At 55.8% G+C, this 20,206-nt stretch overlaps 1 protein-coding gene across 1 annotated transcript; it reads left to right on the top strand.

Moving 5' to 3' along the window:
• Nucleotides 1–1,207: 1,207 nt before the first annotated feature.
• On the top strand, nucleotides 1,208–19,177 carry LOC308232720 (ras-interacting protein 1-like; the record flags this gene model as incomplete). The annotated part of the gene is made up of 5 exons (XM_080639949.1): nucleotides 1,208–1,338; nucleotides 4,103–4,246; nucleotides 7,366–7,964; nucleotides 17,391–17,752; nucleotides 18,563–19,177. Coding segments are annotated over exons 2-5 (1,710 nt in total), but the record flags the coding sequence as incomplete, so codon positions are not given.
• Nucleotides 19,178–20,206: the final 1,029 nt, after the last annotated feature.

The raw sequence follows: 20,206 nt of genomic DNA, 5'->3' as shown, positions 1-20,206 counted from the left end.
TATGTGCACGTGTATGGGCTCCTATAGGTGCGTATGGGCCCGTATGGACACGTATGTGCACATGTATGGGCTCCTATAGGTGTGTATGGGCCCGTATGGACACGTATGTGCACGTGTATGGGCTCCTATACGTGTGTATGGGCCCGTATGGACACGTATGTGCACGTGTATGGGCTTCTATAGGTGTGTATGGGCCCGTATGGACACGTATGTGCACGTGTATGGGCTCCTATAGGTGTGTATGGGCCCGTATGGACACGTATGTGCACGTGTATGGGCTTCTATAGGTGTGTATGGGCCCGTATGGACACGTATGTGCACATGTATGGGCTCCTATAGGTGTGTATGGGCCTGTATGGACACGTATGTGCACGTGTATGGGCTCCTATAGGTGTGTATGGGCCCGTATGGACACGTATGTGCACGTGTATGGGCTCCTATAGGTGTGTATGGGCCCGTATGGACACGTATGTGCACATGTATGGGCTCCTATAGGTGTGTATGGGCCTGTATGGACACGTGTGTGCACGTGTATGGGCTCCTATAGGTGTGTATGGGCCTGTATGGACACGTATGTGCACGTGTATGGGCTCCTATAGGTGTGTATGCGTCTGTATGGACACGTGTGTGCACGTGAATGCACATATGTACACGTGTGTCTCCATATGTGTCTCTACACATATGTATGTGCATAGACACCTATAGGAACACATGGGTGCACATATCGAACATGTATGTGCCTGTATGTATACATACATGCATACATATGCATGTATACGTGTCTCCATGTGCATGTATGCATACGTGGATGCGCACGTATGCCATGTATGTGCATGTATGTGCCCAATAGGAGCCTATAGCATGTATATGTACCTGTACATGCATGGCTGCACGTATGTACACGCGTGCGCACAGACACGTGTGTTTGGGGCCGCTGGGGGGGCGTGGCCTCCGGGCAAAGGGGGCGTTCCCACCCCTCCTCGCCTTCCGATTGGCCCCCACTCTTCCCGCCGAAACGCCCCTTTCTCCGCCCCCTTCCTCCCTCGCCACACCCCCGCGCTCTCATTGGCTGTGCCCGCCGCGGGGGGGGGGGGGGGCGGGGGGCAGCGCTCGGCCAATCCGAGCCCCGGGATGGGGCGGGGTGGGCGGGGCCAGCGCTGAGGGGGAAGGAAGGAAGGAAGGAAGGGGCAATGGCGGCCGCGGCGGTGAGAGCTCCGGGGCCGGGGGGGGCTCTGAGGCGGGGCCTGCCCCATAGGGACCCATTGACGCTGTGGGGCTGTGTCCTAGAGGCCTCCTTCGCCCCCCAAGCGGCCCCACACAACCGTGGGGGGGGCTGAGGTGTGTGATAGCGGTGAATGGGGAGCCCCCCCCCGCTTCGGTGGGGCTGGGGGTGTCCTCCCCATAACCGCGACCCAACCCTCCCATAGCCCCATAAACACATCCCAAAGCCCCCCATAGCCCCATAGCCACCTCCTATAGCCCCATAACCCCCCCATAGCCCCATAACCCCCCCATAACCCCCCCCATAGCCCCATAGCCACCTCCTATAGCCCCATAACCCCCCCATAGCCCCATAACCCCCCCATAGCCCCATAACCACGTCCCAGCCCCCTCCAGCCGCTTATAACCCCTTAACCACCCGAGCCCCATAACCACCTCCATAGCCCACTATAGCCCCATAACCACCTCCATAGCCCACTATAGCCCCATAACCACCTCCGTAGCCCACTATAGCCCCATAACCACCTCCATAGCCCACTATAGCCCCATAACCACCTCCCAAAGCCCACTATAGCCCCATAACCACCTCCATAGCCCACTATAGCCCCATAACCACCTCCATAGCCCACTATAGCCCCATAACCACCTCCATAGCCCACTATAGCCCCATAACCACCTCCCAAAGCCCCCCATAGCCCCCTAACCCCCCCCAGAGCCCCATAACCACCTCCCAAACCCCACTATAGCCCCATAACCTCCCCTATAGCCCCATAACCCCCCATAACCACTTCCCAAACCCCCCCATAGCCCCATAAACCCCTCCCAAAGCCCCCTATAGCCCCATAACCCCCCTATAGCCCCATAACCCCCCCCATAGCCCCATAACCCCCCTATAGCCCCATAACCCCCCTATAGCCCCATAACCCCCCCATAGCCCCATAACCACGTCCCACACCCCTCTATAGCCCCATAACCCCCCCATAGCCCCATAACCACCTCCATAGCCCCCCATAGCCCCATAACCCCCCCATAGCCCCATAACCCCCCCATAGCCCCATAACCACGTCCCAGCCCCCTCCAGCCGCTTATAACCCCTTAACCACCCGAGCCCCATAACCACCTCCATAGCCCACTATAGCCCCATAACCACCTCCATAGCCCACTATAGCCCCATAACCACCTCCATAGCCCACTATAGCCCCATAACCACCTCCATAGCCCACTATAGCCCCATAACCACCTCCATAGCCCACTATAGCCCCATAACCACCTCCATAGCCCACTATAGCCCCATAACCACCTCCCAAAGCCCCCCATAGCCCCCTAACCCCCCCCAGAGCCCCATAACCACCTCCACAGCCCCCTATAGCCCCCTAACCCCCCCCCCAGAGCCCCATAACCACCTCCATAGCCCCCCATAGCCCCATAACCCCCCCATAGCCCCATAACCCCCCCATAGCCCCATAACTCCCCCATAGCCCCCCATAGCCCATAACCACCTCCATAGCCCCCCATAGCCCCATAACCCCCCATAGCCCCCCATAGCCCCCTAACCCCCCCCCAGAGCCCCATAACCACCTCCATAGCCCCCCATAGCCCCATAACCCCCCCATAGCCCCATAACCCTCCCATAGCCCATAACCACCTCCATAGCCCCCCATAGCCCCATAACCCACCCTATAGCCCATAACCACCTCCATAGCCCCCCATAGCCCCATAACCCCCCCTATAGCCCATAACCACCTCCATAGCCCCCCATAGCCCCATAACCCCCCCTATAGCCCATAACCACCCCATAGCCCATAACCACCTCCATAGCCCCCCATAGCCCCATAACCCCCCCTATAGCCCATAACCACCTCCATAGCCCCCCATAGCCCATAACCCCCCCTATAGCCCATAACCACCTCCATAGCCCCCCATAGCCCCATAACCCCCCCTATAGCCCATAACCACCTCCATAGCCCCCCATAGCCCATAACCACCTCCATAGCCCCCCATAGCCCCATAACCCTCCCATAGCCCATAACCACCTCCATAGCCCCCCATAGCCCATAACCCCCCCATAGCCCATAACCACCTCCATAGCCCCCCATAGCCCCATAACCCCCCCTATAGCCCATAACCACCTCCATAGCCCCCCATAGCCCCATAACCCCCCCATAGCCCCATAACCCCCCCATAGCCCATAACCCCCCCTATAGCCCATAACCACCTCCATAGCCCCATAACCCCCCCATAGCCCATAACCACCTCCATAGCCCCCCATAGCCCCATAACCCCCCCATAGCCCCATAACCCCCCCATAGCCCATAACCACCTCCATAGCCCTCCATAGCCCCATAACCCCCTCCATAGCCCCATAACCCCCCCATAGCCCCATAACCACCTCCATAGCCCCATAACCCCCTCCATAGCCCCATAACCCCCTCCATAGCCCCATAACCCCCCCATAGCCCCATAACCCCCTCCATAGCCCCATAACCCCCCCATAGCCCCATAACCACCTCCATAGCCCCATAACCACCTCCATAGCCCCATAACCCCCTCTATAGCCCATAACCACCTCCATAGCCCCCCATAGCCCCATAACCCCCCCATAGCCCCCTAACCCCCCCCATAGCCCCATACCCACCTCCACCCCCCAGCCCCTGCCCCATGCCCCATCCCACCATCCCCCCCCCCTTCCCGGTTTCCTTTCCTGACTCGCCCTTTTCCTGTCCCCTGTCTCCGGAAGGGAGCGGAGGACAAAGGATGGGGGGGGGGGCCAGGATGAGGCCCTGGGGCTGCGGCGCTGAGCAGCAGTGGGAGCCCGGCGCTGGGCTGCCAGGGATGGGATCTGGGGGGGGGGTTGGTGCCCTCAGGCCGCTGTTCCCCGCAGCGATCGCACCATGCTCCCGGCCGAGCGCAAGGAGGGCAGCCCCCGCTTCGGGAAGCTCCATTTCCCCGTGGGCCTCTGGATCAACTCGCCCAAGAAGCGCCTGGCCAAGATGAGCCGGCGCTGGCCCAGCGCGGGCTCCGTCAGGTGAGAACCGACCCCCCCCCCTTTGCATCCCGTGATCCCCATTGATCCCCATCGATCCTATTGATCCCACTGATCCCATTGATCCCCATCGATCCTATTGATCCCACTGATCCCATTGATCCCCATCGATCCTATTGATCCCACTGATCCCATTGATCCCCGTTGATCCTATTGATCCCACTAATCCCATTGATCCCCATCGATCCTATTGATCCCACTGATCCCATTGATCCCCATCGATCCTATTGATCCCACTAATCCCATTGATCCCCACTGATCCCATTGATCCCACTGATCCCATTGACCCCACTGATCCCACTGATCCCATTGATCCCACTGATCCCGTTGATCCTATTGATCCCACTGATCCCATTGATCCTATTGATCCCATTGATCCCACTGATCCCACTGATCCCATTGATCCCCACTGATCCCATTGACCCCACTGATCCCAGTGATCCCATTGACCCCACTGATCCCATTGATCCTATTGATCCCACTGATCCCGTTGATCCTATTGATCCCATTGATCCCACTGATCCCACTGATCCCATTGATCCCACTGATCCCATTGACCCCACTGATCCCATTGACCCCACTGATCCCACTGATCCCATTGACCCCACTGATCCCGTTGATCCTATTGATCCCACTGATCCCGCTGATCCCACTGATCCTATTGATCCCATTGACCCCACTGACCCCACTGATCCCATTGACCCCACTGATCCCGTTGATCCTATTGATCCCACTGATCCCATTGATCCCACTGATCCTATTGATCCCATTGACCCCACTGACCCCACTGATCCCATTGACCCCACTGATCCCGTTGATCCTATTGATCCCACTGATCCCATTGATCCCACTGATCCTATTGATCCCATTGACCCCACTGACCCCACTGATCCCACTGATCTCATTGATCCCATTGATCCTATTGATCCCACTGATCCCACTGATCCCATTGACCCCACTGATCCCACTGATCTCATTGATCCCATTGGTCCTATTGATCCCACTGATCCCATTGACCCCACTGATCCCATTGATCCCACTGATCCCATTGATCCCACTGATCCCACTAATCCCATTGATCCCATTGATCCTATTGATCCCACTGATCCCATTGACCCCACTGATCCCACTAATCCCATTGATCCCATTGATCCTATTGATCCCACTGATCCCATTGACCCCACTGATCCCACTGATCTCATTGATCCCCATTGATCCCATTAATCCCATCAATCCCCATTATCCCCATTATCCCCATTGATCCCCATTGATCCCATTAATCCCATCGATCCCATTATCCCCATTGATCCCCATTGATCCCATCGATCCCATTATCCCCATTGCTCCGCACTGATCCCATCGATCCCCATTATCCCCATTGCTCCGCACTGATCCCATCGATCCCCATTATCCCCATTGATCCCCATTATCCCCATCGATCCCCATTATCCCCATTATCCCCATTGATCCCCATTATCCCCATCGATCCCCATTATCCCCATTATCCCCATTGCTCCCCATTGATCCCATTAATCCCATCGATCCCATTATCCCCATTATCCCCATTGATCCCCATTATCCCCATCGATCCCCATTATCCCCATTGCTCCCCATTGATCCCATTAATCCCATCGATCCCATTATCCCCATTATCCCCATTGATCCCCATTATCCCCATCGATCCCCATTATCCCCATTATCCCCATTGATCCCCATTATCCCCATCGATCCCCATTATCCCCATTATCCCCATTGCTCCCCATTGATCCCATTAATCCCATCGATCCCATTATCCCCATTATCCCCATTGATCCCCATTATCCCCATCGATCCCCATTATCCCCATTGCTCCTCATTGATCCCATTAATCCCATCGATCCCCATTATCCCCATTGATCCCATCGATCCCCATTGCTCCCCACTGATCCCATCGATCCCTTGATCCCCATCGCTCCCCACTGATCCCATTATCCCCATTATCCCCATGGATCCCCATTGACTCCCATCGATCCCCATTATCCCCATTGCTCCCCATGGATCCCCATTGACTCCCATCGATCCCCATTATCCCCATTGCTCCCCACTGATCCCATCGATCCCATTATCCCCATTATCCCCATTGATCCCCATTATCCCCATCGATCCCCATTATCCCCATTATCCCCATTGCTCCCCACTGATCCCCATTAATCCCATCGATCCCCATTATCCCCATTATCCCCATTGCTCCCCATTGATCCCATTAATCCCATCGATCCCATTATCCCCATTATCCCCATTGATCCCCATTATCCCCATCGATCCCCATTATCCCCATTATCCCCATTGCTCCCCATTGCTCCCCATTGATCCCATTAATCCCATCGATCCCCATTATCCCCATTGATCCCCATTATCCCCATCGATCCCCATTATCCCCATTATCCCCATTATCCCCATTGCTCCCCATCGATCCCATTATCCCCATTATCCCCATCGATCCCATTATCCCCATTGCTCCCCATTATCCCCATCGATCCCATTATCCCCATTATCCCCATTGCTCCCCATCGATCCCATTATCCCCATTATCCCCATTGCTCCCCATCGATCCCCATTATCCCCATTATCCCCATTGCTCCCCATTGCTCCCCATTGATCCCATTAATCCCATCGATCCCCATTATCCCCATCGATCCCCATTATCCCCATCGATCCCCATTATCCCCATTATCCCCATTATCCCCATCGATCCCCATTATCCCCATTGCTCCCCATCGATCCCATTATCCCCATTATCCCCATCGATCCCCATTATCCCCATTGCTCCCCATCGATCCCATTATCCCCATTATCCCCATCGATCCCCATTATCCCCATTATCCCCATCGATCCCCATTATCCCCATTATCCCCATCGATCCCCATTATCCCCATTATCCCCATTGCTCCCCATCGATCCCATTATCCCCATTATCCCCATTGATCCCCATTATCCCCATCGATCCCCATTATCCCCATTATCCCCATTGCTCCCCACTGATCCCCACTGATCCCATCGATCCCCATGGATCCCCACTGATCCCATGGATCCCCATGAGCCGCATCGCTCCCCTGCCGCAGATCCACCTCCTCGGACACGGCGAGCCGCGGCAGCGAGCCCTCGGAGCTGCGCCCGGGCGGCAAAGCCAAAGCCTCGCGCCACAAGCGCCTTTCCAACCTCTTCCATCGCTCCGGCACCGCCGCCGCCACCGGCGCCCGTTGGCTCGGCGACAAGAAGCTCGAGGAGCTGCGGGACGCCGCTCCGGCAGCCTTGGCCGCCCAAAGGGCCGGCGGGGGGGATCCCCCGTCGAGCCAGCGCCAACTTCCCGGCATCCTGAAGATCTTCGGCGGGAACATCTCCCGCGGCGCCAACTACAAGAGCGTGCTGGCGACGCCGCGCTCCACGGCGCGGGAGCTGGTGGCGGAGGCGCTGGAGCGCTACGGCCTGGCGCCGGCCGACGGCGGCCCGGGGGACTTCGTGCTCTGCGACGTGGTGGGCAGGCCCGGCGCGGCGCCGGGGGGGTGGCTCATGGAGCACCTGCGGCCCGTGGGCGACGCGGAGCGCCCGCTGGTGCTGCAGGACGTGTGGAAGCCCAAGAGCGGCTGCTCGCGGCGCTTCGAGATCCGCCGGCGCCGCGACGTCGACAGCTTCTTCGAGGGCGACGGCGGCGCCGGCGCCGGTGAGAGCGCGCGCGCCCGCGCCGGGGGGCGCCGTGCGTGTAGGGGGTGCTCCATGTGCGTGTGGATATAGGGGTGCTCCATGTGCGTGTGGATATAGGGGTGCTCCATGTGCGTATGGATATAGGGGTGCTCCATGTGCGTATGGATATAGGGGTGCTCCATGTGCGTATGGATATAGGGGTGCTCCATGTGCGTGTGGATATAGGGGTGCTCCATGTGCGTGTGGATATAGGGGTGCTCTATAGGTGCGTGTGGGTATAGGGGTGCTCCATGTGCGTGTGGGTATAGGGGTGCTCCATGTGCGTGTGGATATAGGGGTGCTCCATGTGCGTGTGGGTATAGGGGTGCTCCATGTGCGTGTGGGTATAGGGGTGCTCCATGTGCGTGTGGATATAGGGGTGCTCCATGTGCGTGTGGGTATAGGGGTGCTCCATGTGCGTGTGGATATAGGGGTGCTCCATGTGCGTGTGGATATAGGGGTGCTCCATGTGCGTATGGATATAGGGGTGCTCCATGTGCGTGTGGATATAGGGGTGCTCCATGTGCGTGTGGATATAGGGGTGCTCCATGTGTGTATGGATATAGGGGTGCTCCATGTGTGTGTGGATATAGGGGTGCTCTATAGGTGTCTGTGGATATAGGGGTGCTCCATGTGCGTATGGATATAGGGGTGCTCCATGTGCGTATGGATATAGGGGTGCTCCATGTGCGTGTGGATATAGGGGTGCTCCATGTGCGTGTGGATATAGGGGTGCTCCATGTGCGTGTGGATATAGGGGTGCTCTATAGGTGTCTGTGGATATAGGGGTGCTCCATGTGCGTGTGGATATAGGGGTGCTCCATGTGCGTGTGGATATAGGGGTGCTCTATAGGTGTCTGTGGGTATAGGGGTGCTCCATGTGCGTGTGGATATAGGGGTGCTCCATGTGCGTGTGGATATAGGGGTGCTCCATGTGCGTGTGGATATAGGGGTGCTCTATAGGTGTCTGTGGGTATAGGGGTGCTCCATGTGCGTATGGATATAGGGGTGCTCCATGTGCGTATGGATATAGGGGTGCTCTATAGGTGTCTGTGGATATAGGGGTGCTCCATGTGCGTGTGGATATAGGGGTGCTCCATGTGCGTATGGATATAGGGGTGCTCCATGTGCGTGTGGATATAGGGGTGCTCCATGTGCGTATGGATATAGGGGTGCTCTATAGGTGTCTGTGGATATAGGGGTGCTCCATGTGCGTGTGGATATAGGGGTGCTCCATGTGCGTGTGGGTATAGGGGTGCTCCATGTGCGTGTGGATATAGGGGTGCTCTATAGGTGTCTGTGGGTATAGGGGTGCTCCATGTGCGTGTGGATATAGGGGTGCTCCATGTGCGTGTGGGTATAGGGGTGCTCCATGTGCGTGTGGGTATAGGGGTGCTCCATGTGCGTGTGGGTATAGGGGTGCTCTATAGGTGTCTGTGGATATAGGGGTGCTCCATGTGCGTGTGGGTATAGGGGTGCTCCATGTGCGTGTGGATATAGGGGTGCTCTATAGGTGTCTGTGGATATAGGGGTGCTCCATGTGCGTGTGGGTATAGGGGTGCTCTATAGGTGTCTGTGGGTATAGGGGTGCTCCATGTGCGTGTGGATATAGGGGTGCTCCATGTGCGTGTGGATATAGGGGTGCTCCATGTGCGTATGGATATAGGGGTGCTCCATGTGCGTGTGGATATAGGGGTGCTCCATGTGCGTGTGGATATAGGGGTGCTCTATAGGTGTCTGTGGATATAGGGGTGCTCCATGTGCGTATGGATATAGGGGTGCTCCATGTGCGTGTGGATATAGGGGTGCTCCATGTGCGTGTGGATATAGGGGTGCTCTATAGGTGTCTGTGGGTATAGGGGTGCTCCATGTGCGTATGGATATAGGGGTGCTCCATGTGCGTATGGATATAGGGGTGCTCTATAGGTGTCTGTGGATATAGGGGTGCTCCATGTGCGTATGGATATAGGGGTGCTCCATGTGCGTATGGATATAGGGGTGCTCCATGTGCGTGTGGATATAGGGGTGCTCCATGTGCGTATGGATATAGGGGTGCTCTATAGGTGTCTGTGGATATAGGGGTGCTCCATGTGCGTGTGGATATAGAGGTGCTCCATGTGCGTATGAATATAGGGGTGCTCCATGTGCGTGTGGATATAGGGGTGCTCCATGTGCGTATGGATATAGGGGTGCTCCATGTGCGTGTGGATATAGGGGTGCTCCATGTGCGTGTGGATATAGGGGTGCTCCATGTGCGTATGGATATAGGGGTGCTCTATAGGTGTCTGTGGGTATAGGGGTGCTCCATGTGCGTATGGATATAGGGGTGCTCCATGTGCGTGTGGATATAGGGGTGCTCTATAGGTGTCTGTGGATATAGGGGTGCTCCATGTGCGTATGGATATAGGGGTGCTCCATGTGCGTATGGATATAGGGGTGCTCCATGTGCGTGTGGATATAGGGGTGCTCCATGTGCGTATGGATATAGGGGTGCTCTATAGGTGTCTGTGGATATAGGGGTGCTCCATGTGCGTGTGGATATAGGGGTGCTCTATAGGTGTCTGTGGATATAGGGGTGCTCCATGTGCGTACGGATATAGGGGTGCTCTATAGGTGTCTGTGGATATAGGGGTGCTCCATGTGCGTATGAATATAGGGGTGCTCTATGTGCGTATGGATATAGGGGTGCTCCATGTGCGTGTGGATATAGGGGTGCTCCATGTGCGTATGGATATAGGGGTGCTCTATAGGTGTCTGTGGGTATAGGGGTGCTCCATGTGCGTATGGATATAGGGGTGCTCCATGTGCGTGTGGATATAGGGGTGCTCTATAGGTGTCTGTGGATATAGGGGTGCTCCATGTGCGTATGGATATAGGGGTGCTCTATAGGTGTCTGTGGATATAGGGGTGCTCCATGTGCGTGTGGATATAGGGGTGCTCTATAGGTGTCTGTGGATATAGGGGTGCTCCATGTGCGTGTGGATATAGGGGTGCTCCATGTGCGTATGGATATAGGGGTGCTCCATGTGTGTATGGATATAGGGGTGCTCTATAGGTGTCTGTGGATATAGGGGTGCTCCATGTGTGTATGGATATAGGGGTGCTCCATGTGCGTATGGATATAGGGGTGCTCTATAGGTGTCTGTGGATATAGGGGTGCTCCATGTGCGTATGGATATAGGGGTGCTCTATAGGTGTCTGTGGATATAGGGGTGCTCCATGTGCGTATGGATATAGGGGTGCTCTATAGGTGTCTGTGGATATAGGGGTGCTCCATGTGCGTGTGGATATAGGGGTGCTCTATAGGTGTCTGTGGATATAGGGGTGCTCCATGTGCGTATGGATATAGGGGTGCTCCATGTGCGTATGGATATAGGGGTGCTCCATGTGCGTGTGGATATAGGGGTGCTCTATAGGTGTCTGTGGATATAGGGGTGCTCCATGTGCGTATGGATATAGGGATGCTCCATGTGCGTGTGGATATAGGGGTGCTCTATAGGTGTCTGTGGATATAGGGGTGCTCCATGTGCGTATGGATATAGGGGTGCTCTATAGGTGTCTGTGGATATAGGGGTGCTCCATGTGCGTATGGATATAGGGGTGCTCCATGTGCGTATGGATATAGGGGTGCTCCATGTGCGTGTGGATATAGGGGTGCTCTATAGGTGTCTGTGGATATAGGGGTGCTCCATGTGCGTGTGGATATAGGGGTGCTCCATGTGCGTATGGATATAGGGGTGCTCTATAGGTGTCTGTGGATATAGGGGTGCTCCATGTGCATATGGATATAGGGGTGCTCCATGTGCGTATGGATATAGGGGTGCTCCATGTGCGTATGGATATAGGGGTGCTCCATGTGCGTGTGGATATAGGGGTGCTCCATGTGCGTGTGGATATAGGGGTGCTCCATGTGCGTATGGATATAGGGGTGCTCTATAGGTGTCTGTGGATATAGGGGTGCTCCATGTGCGTGTGGATATAGGGGTGCTCCATGTGCGTGTGGATATAGGGGTGCTCTATAGGTGTCTGTGGATATAGGGGTGCTCCATGTGCGTATGGATATAGGGGTGCTCTATAGGTGTCTGTGGGTATAGGGGTGCTCCATGTGCGTATGGATATAGGGGTGCTCCATGTGCGTGTGGATATAGGGGTGCTCTATAGGTGTCTGTGGATATAGGGGTGCTCCATGTGCGTATGGATATAGGGGTGCTCCATGTGCGTGTGGATATAGGGGTGCTCCATGTGCGTATGGATATAGGGGTGCTCTATAGGTGTCTGTGGATATAGGGGTGCTCCATGTGCGTGTGGATATAGGGGTGCTCCATGTGCGTATGGATATAGGGGTGCTCTATGTGCGTGTGGATATAGGGGTGCTCTATAGGTGTCTGTGGATATAGGGGTGCTCCATGTGCGTGTGGATATAGGGGTGCTCCATAGGTGTCTGTGGATATAGGGGTGCTCCATGTGCGCATGGATATAGGGGTGCTCTATGTGTGTATGGATATAGGGGTGCTCTATAGGTGTCTGTGGATATAGGGGTGCTCCATGTGCGTATGGATATAGGGGTGCTCCATGTGCGTATGGATATAGGGGTGCTCCATGTGCGTGTGGATATAGGGGTGCTCTATAGGTGTCTGTGGATATAGGGGTGCTCCATGTGCGTATGGATATAGGGGTGCTCCATGTGCGTATGGATATAGGGGTGCTCTATAGGTGTCTGTGGATATAGGGGTGCTCCATGTGCGTATGGATATAGGGGTGCTCCATGTGCGTGTGGATATAGGGGTGCTCTATAGGTGTCTGTGGATATAGGGGTGCTCTATAGGTGTCTGTGGATATAGGGGTGCTCCATGTGCGTATGGATATAGGGGTGCTCCATGTGCGTATGGATATAGGGGTGCTCTATAGGTGTCTGTGGATATAGGGGTGCTCCATGTGCGTATGGATATAGGGGTGCTCCATGTGCGTATGGATATAGGGGTGCTCCATGTGCGTGTGGATATAGGGGTGCTCTATAGGTGTCTGTGGGTATAGGGGTGCTCCATGTGCGTATGGATATAGGGGTGCTCCATGTGTGTATGGATATAGGGGTGCTCCATGTGTGTATGGATATAGGGGTGCTTTATAGCTGTGGGTATAGGGATGCTCTATAGGTGTCTGTGGGTATAGGGGTGCTCTATAGGTGTCTGTGAGTATAGGGGTGCTCTATGTGCATATGGATATAGGGGTGCTTTATAGCTGTGGGTATAGGGATGCTCTATAGGTGTCTGTGGGTATAGGGATGCTCTATAGGTGTCTATGGATATAGGGGTGCTCTATAGGTGTCTGTGGATATAGGGGTGCTCTATAGGTGTCTGTGGATGTAGGGGTGCTCTATAGGTGTCTGTGGGTATAGGGGTGCTCTATAGGTGTCTGTGGGTATAGGGGTGCTCTATAGGTGTCTGTGGATGTAGGGGTGCTCTATAGGTGTCTGTGGGTATAGGGGTGCTCTATAGGTGTCTGTGGATGTAGGGGTGCTCTATAGGTGTCTGTGGGTATAGGGGTGCTCTATAGGTGTCTGTGGATGTAGGGGTGCTCTATAGGTGTCTGTGGGTATAGGGGTGCTCTATAGGTGTCTGTGGATATAGAGGTGCTCTATAGGTGTCTGTGGGTATAGGGGTGCTCTATAGGTGTCTGTGGATATAGGGGTGCTCTGTAGGTGTCTATGGATATAGGGGTGCTGTGTAGGTGTCTGTGGATGTAGGGGTGCTCTATAGGTGTCTGTGGATATAGGAGTGCTCCATGTGCATATGGATATAGGGATGCTCTGTGTGCGTATGGATATATGGGTGCTCCATGTGCATACGGATATATGGATGCTCTATGTGCGTATGGAGATAGGGATGCTATATAGGTATAAGGATAGAGGGATGCTCTATGTGCATATGGATATAGGGATGCTCTATGTGCATATGGATATAGGGGTGCTATAAAGGTATAAGGATAGAGGGATACTCTGTGTGTATGGATATAGGGATGCTATATATGTATATGGATATAGTGATGCTATATTTGTGTATAGATATACGGGTGCTATATAAGGATATACGGACGTTATACGTGTATAAGGATATAGGAATGCTGTATGTGTCTATGGCTATAGGGACGCTGTACGTTCTATGGCTATAAGGACGCTATATGTGTCTATGGCCATAGGAATGCTATATGTGTCTATGGCTGTAGGGCCACTATACATGTCTATAGCTATACGAACACTATACGTGTCTATGGCTATAGGGATGCTATACGTTTCTATAGCCATAGGGATGCTATACGTGTCTATGGCTATAGGGACCCTGTACGTTCTATGGCTATAATGACGCTATATGTGTCTATGGCCATAGGAATGCTATATGTGTCTATGGCCATTGGGATGCTATATGTGTCTATGGCCATAGGGATGCTGTACGTGTCTATGGCCATAGGGATGCTGTATGTGTCTATGGCCATAGGGATGCTGTGCGTGTCTATGGCCATAGGGATGCTGTATGTGTCTATGGCCATAGGGATGCTGTACGTGTCTATGGCCATAGGGATGCTGTATGTGTCTATGGCCATAGGAATGCTATATGTGTCTATGGCCATTGGGATGCTATACGTGTCTATGGCCATAGGGATGCTGTATGTGTCTATGGCCATAGGGATGCTGTACGTGTCTATGGCCATAGGGATGCTGTATGTGTCTATGGCCATAGGGATGCTATACGTGTCTATGGCCATAGGGATGCTGTACGTGTCTATGGCTATAGGGATGCTGTATGTGTCTATGGCCATAGGGATGCTGTACGTGTCTATGGCTATAGGGATGCTATACATGTCTATGGCTATAGGGATGCTACACATATCTATGGCCATAGGGATGCTACACATGTCTCTGGCTATAGGGATGCTGTACATATCTATGGCTATAGGGATGCTATACATATCTATGGCTATAGGGATGCTGTACGTGTCTATGGCCATAGGGATGCTATACGTGTCTATGGCTATAGGGATGCTATACGTGTCTATGGCCATAGGGATGCTATACGTGTCTATGGCTATAGGGATGCTATACGTGTCTATGGCCATAGGGATGCTGTACGTGTCTATGGCCATAGGGATGCTATACGTGTCTATGGCCATAGGGATGCTGTACGTGTCTATGGCCATAGGGATGCTGTATGTGTCTATGGCTATAGGGATGCTGTACGTGTCTATGGCCATAGGGATGCTGTACATGTCTATGGCTATAGGGATGCTGTACGTGTCTATGGCCATAGGGATGCTGTATGTGTCTATGGCCATAGGGATGCTGTACGTGTCTATGGCCATAGGGATGCTGTATGTGTCTATGGCCATAGGGATGCTATACGTGTCTATGGCCATAGGGATGCTGTACGTGTCTATGGCTATAGGGATGCTGTATGTGTCTATGGCCATAGGGATGCTGTATGTGTCTATGGCCATAGGGATGCTGTACGTGTCTATGGCTATAGGGATGCTGTATGTGTCTATGGCCATAGGGATGCTATATGTGTCTATGGCCATAGGGATGCTGTACGTGTCTATGGCTATAGGGATGCTGTACGTGTCTATGGCCATAGGGATGCTGTATGTGTCTATGGCCATAGGGATGCTGTACGTGTCTATGGCTATAGGGATGCTGTACGTGTCTATGGCTATAGGGATGCTGTATGTGTCTATGGCCATAGGGATGCTGTATGTGTCTATGGCCATAGGGATGCTATACGTGTCTATGGCCATAGGGATGCTGTACGTGTCTATGGCCATAGGGATGCTGTATGTGTCTATGGCTATAGGGATGCTGTACGTGTCTATGGCCATAGGGATGCTGTACATGTCTATGGCTATAGGGATGCTGTACGTGTCTATGGCCATAGGGATGCTGTATGTGTCTATGGCCATAGGGATGCTGTACGTGTCTATGGCCATAGGGATGCTGTATGTGTCTATGGCCATAGGGATGCTATACGTGTCTATGGCCATAGGGATGCTGTACGTGTCTATGGCCATAGGGATGCTGTACGTGTCTATGGCTATAGGGATGCTGTATGTGTCTATGGCCATAGGGATGCTGTATGTGTCTATGGCCATAGGGATGCTGTACGTGTCTATGGCTATAGGGATGCTGTATGTGTCTATGGCCATAGGGATGCTGTATGTGTCTATGGCCATAGGGATGCTATATGTGTCTATGGCCATAGGGATGCTGTACGTGTCTATGGCTATAGGGATGCTGTACGTGTCTATGGCCATAGGGATGCTGTATGTGTCTATGGCCATAGGGATGCTGTACGTGTCTATGGCTATAGGGATGCTGTACGTGTCTATGGCTATAGGGATGCTGTACGTGTCTATGGCCATAGGGATGCTGTATGTGTCTATGGCCATAGGGATGCTGTACGTGTCTATGGCTATAGGGATGCTGTATGTGTCTATGGCCATAGGGATGCTGTATGTGTCTATGGCCATAGGGATGCTGTACGTGTCTATGGCTATAGGGATGCTGTACGTGTCTATGGCCATAGGGATGCTGTATGTGTCTATGGCCATAGGGATGCTGTACGTGTCTATGGCTATAGGGATGCTGTACGTGTCTATGGCCATAGGGATGCTGTACGTGTCTATGGCTATAGGGATGCTGTATGTGTCTATGGCCATAGGGATGCTGTACGTGTCTATGGCCATAGGGATGCTGTACGTGTCTATGGCTATAGGGATGCTGTATGTGTCTATGGCCATAGGGATGCTGTATGTGTCTATGGCTATAGGGATGCTGTACGTGTCTATGGCCATAGGGATGCTATATGTGTCTATGGCCATAGGGATGCTATACATGTCTATGGCCATAGGGATGCTGTACGTGTCTATGGCCATAGGGATGCTGTATGTGTCTATGGCCATAGGGATGCTGTACGTGTCTATGGCTATAGGGATGCTGTATGTGTCTATGGCCATAGGGATGCTGTACGTGTCTATGGCCATAGGGATGCTGTATGTGTCTATGGCCATAGGGATGCTGTACGTGTCTATGGCCATAGGGATGCTGTACGTGTCTATGGCCATAGGGATGCTGTACGTGTCTATGGCCATAGGGATGCTGTACGTGTCTATGGCCATAGGGATGCTGTACGTGTCTATGGCCATAGGGATGCTGTACGTGTCTATGGCCATAGGGATGCTGTATGTGTCTATGGCCATAGGGATGCTATACGTGTCTATGGCCATAGGGATGCTGTATGTGTCTATGGCCATAGGGATGCTGTACGTGTCTATGGCCATAGGGATGCTGTACGTGTCTATGGCCCCCCCAGCTCCCCTCTCTCCACGCTCACCCTAACGCCGGCTCCATCCCTGTCCCCAGGGGGCTCTTCCCAAGCCCGGCGCCTGCAGCGCAACCGCTCCCGAGCAGCCTCGGGGGGCCCGGCCCCCCCCAAGGAGCGCTCCGAGAACCTGTCCCTGCGCCGCAGCATCAGCGACATGAACCTGAGCACCCGGCGCCGCAGGGACCGCAAGGCCGTGCTCAGCGTGGCCGGGGGGGACCCCAGCGCTGCCCCCCCCGGCCCTGCCGAAGGGACCCCCCCGGCCCCCGACGGAGCCGCCGGAGGGGGGGGCGACGAGGAGGAAGGGGGCGACGGCGCCAGCCTGGAGCAGCTCTCGCAGTGCCTCATCCAGCCCCCCCAGCATCACCCCTACTTCCTGCTGCTGCAGGGCTATGGCAAGCAGGTAACGGGAACGGGAACGGGGGGGCCTCTCCTTACAGCCCCCCCCGCCATGTCCATGCCCCCCAAAGTGTCCCCTTCCCATCCATGGCCTCCCAATCCCTTCCTTTCCTCACCTCCCTCAATGCCCCCTCTTCCATTGCCCCCCCCATTGCCCCCTCTTCCTTTTCCCCCCCATTGCCCCCTCTTCCCTTCCCCCCCATTGCCCCCTCTTCCCTTCCCCCCCATTGCCCCCTCTTCCCTTCCCCCCCATTGCCCCCTCTTCCCTTCCCCCCCATTGCCCCCTCTTCCCCCCCATTGCCCCCTCTTCCCTTCCCCCCCATTGCCCCCTCTTCCCCCCCATTGCCCCCTCTTCCATTGCCCCCCCCATTGCCCCCTCTTCCCTTCCCCCCCATTGCCCCCTCTTCCATTGCCCCCCATTGCCCCCTCTTCCCTTCCCCCCCATTTCCCCCTCTTCCCTTCCCCCCCATTGCCCCCTCTTCCCCCCCCATTGCCCCCTCTTCCCTTGCCCCCCCATTGCCCCCTCTTCCCTCCCCATTGCCCCCTCTTCCCTTCCCCCCCATTGCCCCCTCTTCCCTTCCCCCCCCATTGCCCCCTCTTCCCCCCCATTGCCCCCTCTTCCATTGCCCCCCCCATTGCCCCCTCTTCCCTTCCCCCCCATTGCCCCCTCTTCCCTTTCCCCCCCCATTGCCCCCTCTTCCCTTGCCCCCCCATATCCCTTCCCCCCCATCCTCACCCCATACCCCCCCCTTCCCATTCCCTCCCTACCCCCCCATAAGTGCCCCCCCCGACCCCTTTGTCCCCCCTCCCGCAGGACTTCGTGCTCTACGTCATGACCCGCTCCCAGCACGTCTTCGGCCGCCGGGGCCCCCCCGAACGCCCCCCCCAGGGCTCCCCCCCCGCCATTGACACCTTCCTCAACGCCCCGGACATCCTCCCCCGCCACTGCCTTGTGCGGGCCCCCCCGGGGGCCCCCGCCACCGTGCGCCCCTACCGGGGGGCCCCGGTGACCCATAACGGGGTGCCCTTGTTCCGCCGGGCCCCATTGAACCCCGGGGACCTGCTGGGGCTGGGGCAGCATTTCCTATTGCTCTATAAGGACCCCCGGCGGGGGGGGGGCCCCGAAGAGCAGAGCCCCCCCTGGCTGCCGGCGCTGCGCTGCGAGGGCTGCAGTACCGGCAGGAGCCGGCGGGAGGCGCTGCGGAGCCCCCGCGCCGAGCTCCGCTACCGGCCCGAGCACGAAGAGCGGCTCCTGCGGGAGATCGTGCGGGAGCCCGCGGCGGCGGGGGGGGCCCCGCAGGGGATGGGGGTCCTGGCGCCCGCCTTCCTGCTGGGGCTGTGCTTGGAGCACGCCTGGAGCGCGTTCCCCCCCCAGCACCTCCCGCAGCTGCTGACGAGGATCGCGGGGCTGGTGAAGGAGGAAGTCTGGGTATGGGGAGGGAATGGGATGGGGATGGGGATGGGGATGGGATGGGGATGGGATGGGATGGGGATGGGGATGGGATGGATGGGGATGGGGATGGGATGGGGATGGGGATGGGGATGGGATGGGATGGGGATGGGGATGGGGATGGGATGGGGATGGGGATGGGATGGGGATGGGGATGGGATGGGATGGGGATGGGGATGGGATGGGGATGGGGATGGGGATGGGGATGGGGATGGGGATGGGGATGGGGATGGGATGGGATGGGGATGGGGATGGGATGGGGATGGGGATGGGGATGGGGATGGGATGGGGATGGGGATGGGATGGGGATGGGGATGGGATGGGGATGGGATGGGGATGGGGATGGGGATGGGGATGGGGATGGGGATGGGATGGGGATGGGGATGGGATGGGATGGGGATGGGGATGGGATGGGGATGGGGATGGGGATGGGGATGGGGATGGGGATGGGGATGGGATGGGATGGGGATGGGGATGGGATGGGGATGGGGATGGGGATGGGGATGGGGATGGGATGGGGATGGGGATGGGATGGGGATGGGATGGGGATGGGGATGGGATGGGGATGGGATGGGGATGGGGATGGGATGGGGATGGGGATGGGATGGGATGGGATGGGATGGGGATGGGATGGGGATGGGGATGGGATGGGGATGGGATGGGGATGGGATGGGGATGGGATGGGGATGGGGATGGGGATGGGGATGGGGATGGGGATGGGGATGGGGATGGGATGGGGATGGGGATGGGATGGGGAAGGGGATGGGATGGGGATGGGGATGGGGATGGGATGGGGATGGGATGGGGATGGGGATGGGATGGGATGGGGATGGGATGGGATGGGGATGGGGATGGGATGGGGATGGGATGGGGATGGGATGGGGATGGGGATGGGGATGGGATGGGGATGGGGATGGGATGGGGATGGGATGGGGATGGGATGGGGATGGGGATGGGATGGGGATGGGATGGGACTGGGGATGGAGATGGGATGGGGATGGGGATGGG

This window comes from Psittacula echo (genome assembly GCF_963264785.1).
Source record: "Psittacula echo genome assembly, contig: SCAFFOLD_164, whole genome shotgun sequence".
Lineage (NCBI taxonomy): Eukaryota > Metazoa > Chordata > Aves > Psittaciformes > Psittacidae > Psittacula > Psittacula echo.
The sequence above is the reverse complement of the archived record's forward strand: the minus strand, read 5'-3'. Positions and strand labels throughout refer to the sequence as shown.